The 7,457-nt window shown below is 33.6% G+C and overlaps 1 protein-coding gene across 1 annotated transcript in view; it reads left to right on the top strand.

The window, feature by feature from the left end:
* The window catches only part of LOC136833520 (uncharacterized), a 29,008-nt gene that overhangs the window by 5,244 nt on the left and 16,307 nt on the right, over nt 1-7,457 (top strand). The window contains exon 4 of the mRNA XM_067095747.1: nt 4,367-4,501. Coding sequence (XP_066951848.1) covers nt 4,367-4,501 — 135 coding nt within the window. The remainder of the gene's footprint in view (nt 1-4,366; nt 4,502-7,457) is intronic.

The raw sequence follows: 7,457 nt of genomic DNA, 5'->3' as shown, positions 1-7,457 counted from the left end.
TTTCACAACTATTGAAAGTGTCATGAGTGGCATGCACAAGCTCTTTTTCATTTTAGCGATCAATGCTATAAAGGTTAATTTAAGACCAAGGAGCAATATCACCGACAGAGACAAAACACACGGAATAACACTCAAAGAGGATAATAAAGAATTATTAATCAAACTTAAGTATTTATTACAAATATCAATTATAGGCTAACAAACACCCATCGCCCCATGGACAAAGGTGCACAATACATTTTACCTTTCGCACGATACGCCAGGAAACAGGTTTGAAGAGGAGGAAGGAAAGGAACCTATTACTATAAAACCGTGAACTTAGTAGAAGAGAACAAAGCGGGAAGGGAACCTTAATTCTAGATTATACAAGCATAATGTTTACATACATAATAATTAACTTATAAACACAGAAGATTTAATGAACCCAACACCAAGATAATTAATTAAACAATGAACTTACCTAAGTGGCAGCACCATACACCCGGCTGTCCAAAACGAAGTCACAAGGGGTCTGATTCCGGAGATCAATGCAGCATACTGACACGCGTCAGTAGCATCAACATACTGTGATCAAAGTTTATATCAGTGTTGGCCATTTTTTTTTTTTTTTTACAAAATATGAGGATCTGCTGAAAAAATTCTGTAGAAATCTGTAGGCGCTGAAAAGATTATCTGGAAAAAATCTGTTGATGTCAAGATTGATTTTGAATTTGATATACATTATATGAACAACTTACCTGGATCAACATAAATAATTCTAAGGTTTAATAAAAAAAAAACAACAACATGAAGCACTTTTTGTACTGTATTTCTATGCCATTTAAGGCTAGCAAAAAAAAAAAAAAAATAATAATAATTCCCTTTTTTCCTATAACAAAATATAAAAGCTCAATATTTTCTGTTATTTGTAAGCAACTTAAGCATATTAGAACGAAAAAGCTGAAAAAGAATATGAATATTTACACATACTGAAATAAACTAAAGATTGCCGAAGCAAATATAACATTTACAATTACACACATACAGCTCACAAATTATAAATTTATAAGAATTCAAATCAATGTAAAGCTACTCTATAGAATCAGTGTAAGAATATTTAGCCTTTAAATAACAATATTACCAAGAATTTACACATTAATCAAAAGGTAACCAACTTCCTTTCAATTTATAATCAAAATTAACATACTGAAATAAATTAAAGATTGCCGAAGTAAATATAACATTTACAATTGCAAAAATACAACTAACACATAAATCTGTAACAATTTAAATCAATGCAATGCTATTCTATAGCGTCAATGCAGGAATATCTAGCCTTTATAACAATATCGCCATTCACCAAGCCATACAACATGCTATTCATTTTGTTGGTGGTGTTTGTACTGTGCACGGTACTTCCCATTTTCCCTTTGCTTAGCAACCTATTGGAAATTGGAAAATCAAAACACGATTTTCCGATTTCCAATTGCCTAGTGTGGAGCAAGCCTGTTAGGGTGTCTGTTGATAATCTGTTTCTTGTCTTTGTTTTCATTCTATTAACAGATGAAAAGACCCTTTCCACAGTAGCACTGGAGTGTGTCAAGCACAATAATGGTTGCATAAATTTTGATAAATTGGGAAACGCACTTATTATCCACTTGTCTTACCGACACTACTTTACTCCAAAATTCCTCTGGATTCATATCAGCATTTAATTCTAGTCTCCCCAAAGAACTAGCCAACAACCGCCACTCGGTACCCACATCTTGACTATTAGGCACGACATGTTGAAAATAAGTTAGCATATCGACTAAAGATGCTATTTTTTTGTCAATTACAGCTCTCGGACTCAATGCTTTTAGAGGTTCCATTTCCACAGAGTCAAAAGAAAATCGCTTGTATATTTGAGAAGCTGCTTTCATAAAAAGATTCCAAACAGTTTAACCTAAACTTTCTGAGACCATCAATTTCATATAAGTCTGTATTTGTTAAATGAATTCCTACTTTCAGACCGAGATAGATTTCTTCTAATGGCTTAAAGTTTCCAGGGTCTCTAAACCTAATTTTCATCAATGGTGTTTTTCTCAAGTAACTTTCTTTAAGAAAGCACTCTAAAATCACAGTGAGAGCTGAACTAACTGAGGTGTGCAGTAAGTGCACTTGAGTTGATTCTGATTGCATTTGCCTATTTAAGTTGTTAAAAATAGGAAGAACAAAATCAAGAAACATTAGGTAGAGCTTTGTTACAGGATTGTTAAGTTTTATCAAATATTTTCTGAAGCAATAAGCCTTTCACCCAAGACAGCATTCGTAAAATATAAAGTCAAAGCATTGTATTGTTCAAGTAATCTGAAACAACCATATGCAAAGAGAGTCATCTAGTTTATGAGGATGTAGCAATTATCCTACACATGAAGGAATATTGTAGGAGTTTGTGGATTATTTTGTAAAAAAAAAATAAGTAGATTTGGTTCATTTTAAACATTTTTAGGACTTTTATTGAAATTGCAAGTATCTTCATAAAAAATCTGTAGATTTGGCTCATTTTGAGGAAAAAATCTGAGAATCTGAGACATTGAAAAAAATCTGTAGAAAACAGATTAATCTGTAGATGTGGCAACACTGAGTTTATATCCTTACCGACTGTAAAAACAGGGCCAGGCGTTTTCACGACTCCGGAAGTTGGAGGCAAGACCAGGGGAAAGACAGGCTTTCCTCCCAGGAGTAATAGGCGTGGCCAGAAAAATAAAACCATAACTTCAAAATCAATGTGGAGCACAGGCAGTGCCCCCACACCACACAGGAGACGCCCCTCAATAAACACGGGACGAGGCTGGATAAACGCCTCCCTCCGCACAGAAGGGAACACCAGCAATGCCCTCCGTAATACTCATGAAGGGCTTCAGATAGAGCAAGGCCGCTAACGCTCGAGATGCGGAAATCCTCCACTGCAACGTCTTGCTATAGTAAGGTAAACAAAACCTCCAGGCTAAGGAGCAGAAACCACACCCTCCACACTCGGCCAATGGTCCCCACGAAACATGATGAAACAGACAGGTAACCACCAAACAATCAGTCAGCTGAATAAAAACAAGACAAGAAAAAAAAAAAAACCTTTCATGGGCAAGGTACCACTTAAATAATAATAACCTTCGGTGGGAGTAAAAAGAACCTTCATCTGCTTTTCTTGTGGCACAAAAATTAAACTGAAACGGCGGAAGAAATTTACTTTAAAGGCCATGATTAAATATTAAGCAGAATATTACTATATATACATGAATACATACATACATATGTACACACATATATACATATATATATATATATATATATATATATATATATATATATATATATATATATATATATATATATATATATATATAAATTTCTGACTCACATCAGGATCGAACCCAAGTCTTTCAAATGAAAGACCAGAGCCTTACGTTTTTTAATTCTAGAACCTCTGATGATGCAATCATGGATTATGAAACCTTAGGGATAAACATGTAATCAAATGACTAATCAAGAGTATCCCTGTCCGCCTTCCTGTGTGGTGCACACACACACACACACACACACATATATATATATATATATATATATATATATATACAGTATATATATATATATATATATATATATATATATATATATATATATATATATATATATATATACATATATATATATATATATATATATATATATATATATATATATATATATATATATATATATATATATATATATATATATATATATACAGACACACACACCTGTGTGAGTGTATGAAGAGTGTCACATACACCGTGACATATTTTGCATTCACAAACGTTGTTACAAATATCGTTTAATATCTAATTCGCTCAACCTTGAAATAAACACCAATGTTGATGTATTCCGAGGAAGAGTGAATTTGATATTAAAGGACATTTGTAGTTTAATATCTATGTATCTAAAAAATATCAGTGTATTTGACAAAAATTCAAACAGCTACATGTTTCAAACATACCAGTCGGCTATCATAATGGAGCTGGGTTGAGATAGACTCCAAGTGCAAAAACCCTGAATGCGAAAAGCTTAAGTACGAGAGTCGGTATTGACTTCTACGTCATTGATGGCCGAGTGGCCAGCTTCACTGAAAAGTCGTCGTTCCTCAACACGCGCTGGTTCGCGTCCACCTGTTGACGGATCGCTTATCACTTATGAATTTCCCTTCGGTATTTATTCTGAGGTGGAGTGAATTTGATATTAATCTAACTTATGCGTGTGTTTGTTTGTGTGTGTGTGTGTGTGTGTAGTCTAAATCTGCATGCATAAGTTCCTAATGCATTCAGACATTCCTAATATTAAAATCTTACGACATGATCTTTATTGTTGACAGGTGTATTCTTTTGATCCAACTATGGGGAAGGCAGACCACCAAAGATCACAGAATGTCCAGTTCTTCAGGCTGGGTATCAGCAATATAAAGGGTCAAAGAAAAGTGGGCATGGGAAGCAGATTCGATTTTTTTGAGGTAAGCCTAGGTTGTTATAACTAACGATGTTTATCGAGTGAAAAGCTGTAGTTAAGATGGCTGTAAGCGTTTACGGGTTTATTTATGAAAAAATTCCAATAAAAGACGTTTCGAAATCTTACGTTTTTATTAATTCAGTGACTGTATTTGATCATAAAATTGGTTTTAAAGCTTCAGTTCTGTAAATATCTCATCCTTCCTGGTCAGCCGTCAGTATTCCCATCGTCCCCTCAACATGGGTCATTTCTCAACATCGGAATGCAGCCGCAGTTGACTATCAAAGCAAGTTCGAGACATAACATTCAAGATGTGTTTTCGAGGCTTTACACTAGTATTTTAATCATCGAACAGGCACAACTATTTGAACCCATCGTGTACGGAACACCAAATCTAATGAAAATGACCTTTCCTCCAGTTGAGATAAGACTTGTAATTGGGATAAAAACTATCACGAGGGTCCAAAAATGTTCTAAAGGGTCCACAACAATATGATTGTTTTGGGTTCATCTTCAGTCAAAATAAGTAATTTAACGTAAAATGTACTGAGGTAACATAAAAATCAAAATGAAAAGTCACTGACGATTGTTGTTACAAATAAACGGTAGTTAGCTGACGAAGAACGAACCAGACAGGTGATTACCCTCTGTTAATATTCCAAGCTGCAATTCTGTCGCTGCGTACCGGTTATCTGTTACAGGGTCCTTCATCAGGAAGCAAGGCAGAAGCAGCATCAGGTTATCTGGACAGGGAGAAGGGCAGAAGAGCAGAGCTTGTCCTTAATTAAGTTAAAACATTTAAAAACATATTGATAATATAAAAATTAACATATGGGTCTTTGTTAACAAAAGACTTGTTGCCTTTGAATGACTCTCCTAAGCTTGCAGCAGCTCCCTCAACTAATTGCCTGACATTCACATTGTTGCTTTTAAAGATAAAACATCAGCCTCGTTCCAATTGGGTCTATGGTCATTACTGAATGTATGTGCTGCTATTGCGCTGTTTTGTGAATGTAGCTCATAAGCACGTGTATGTTCTCCTAACTGTGTAATTAGTCCTCATCCACTTTCGCCAAAATATTTTCCTTTCCAATCCATACATGGTATTTCACAAACACCTGGGACTATGGTTGTCATTGTTTCTTGCGAGGGGAGGTTGCCACTTATCGTATTTTCATATTTCAACACAATTTTAGTGTCTTTCCGGCGTTTGTTTACGTAGCTACTTATATTCATCACTTCTGGATTTTTTTCTTTTATTGATAAAATTTACAATAGAATCAATACAATGACTTCAATATACATTCATATATACAATATACACAATAACTATTTACAACCCTTACAAATAACAAAGTATGTAAGCTTTATATCCTAACAGTGAGACTTTTTTTTTGTAAATTTCAGGAAATTTATTTTACAATAGCATTAAGTACATATTCTTTGGTAAAAAGGTTGTCTAATTTATTTGCACAAACTTTACTCAATATAAACTTCGTTTTTGACATTCTATTCCCTATATAAACAATCAAGTTTGGGTCGTCTGTCAATAGGCCCAAAGATCGACCAAACCATTGCTGTGTTTTCATCTTTCTTTGCTGTGTTTTCGTCTTTCTTAGATGGTGTCTTGAAATCCAATTTAAGAATCTTTAGTAAACTATCAGTTTCAATTTACAATAGCTTTTTAGTATTGACCCTAACCAAATCAGAATGTTTTTTGATGAGGGACAAAAATAAAATCTGTGCATATTGTTTTCAATATAACCACAAAAGAGACATTTATCATCATTCGAGATTTTCATCATATGCAGTCTCTCTTTGGTATTATTTCATGAACATATCTGTAAACTATATCTCTGCTCTTCTTATCAATGTACTTATTATTGACATACTTCCAAATCTGGGTCCAATTAAAAAGTAACCAGTATATTTCTTTAACAGACACCTTAGGATGATTCTTTAAACGATATGCTTTCCTTAAAACATCACTTATCTCACTATAATATGATGTGATAAAAATAGTAAAGTCGCTATAATTTTTTTCAGTTTCAATCAAAACACTAGCTTTTATTTTACAATAGAAATACATAATTTCAAAACCATAACACTTATTTATAAAAATCTTGTTAAAAGTACGGAACATAAAGGCTTTCGATTTATGTAGAATATTCATCATCCCTTGCCCACCTTCTGTCTTTGGCAAAAATACAGTATTTCTTGCAACTGGTTCACAGCTTCCATTCCATAAGTATCTAAATAAACTTCTCTGTATTCGTTTTGCACAATCCTCTGGAACTGTATATACATGTGATACATACCATGTTTTTGCTGAAATTTTACAATTAATTATAATACATTTTTGGAACACTGTAGTTTCCTGTTCCTAAATATACCTATCATTTTGTTTATCTTACACTCTAGGTTATTCCAATTTAGATTAACACTATCGTGATAATTATTACTATGATAAACACCTAGTATTTTACAGGAATCATGAAGGTAATGACAGCCATTTATTGGCCATGCTGATTTGTTTCTCCATTTCCCAATGCCTAATACTGAAGTTTTATTTCTGTTCAGATTTGCACCACTTGCCTTTTCATAATCTGTGATCATATTAAAACATTCTAATATTTCTTTGCCACTAGTAACTAAGATAACAGAGTCATCAGCATATCCTAGAACAGAAACCTTTAAATTATTTGGCAAACTCAATGACATGTCCACAAGGTTCTTTTTCATCATCCTGTAAAAGGGTTCCTGGTAGATAATAAATAAAATCATGGATAATGGACATCCTTGCCTTACTGATTTTTTATGGGGAATGGATCAGAAATATTGCCATTTAGGCTATGCACAGTACACTTTCAGCATCTGTATAAAGTATTTGTATAAGCGGAATGAAACTAGGGTCAAAACCAATGTTGCTCAATATAGCATATAAAAGATCATGATCCACA

Source organism: Macrobrachium rosenbergii, chromosome 51 (assembly GCF_040412425.1).
Source record: "Macrobrachium rosenbergii isolate ZJJX-2024 chromosome 51, ASM4041242v1, whole genome shotgun sequence".
Lineage (NCBI taxonomy): Eukaryota > Metazoa > Arthropoda > Malacostraca > Decapoda > Palaemonidae > Macrobrachium > Macrobrachium rosenbergii.
This window is presented reverse-complemented; position numbering and strand designations above follow the sequence as displayed.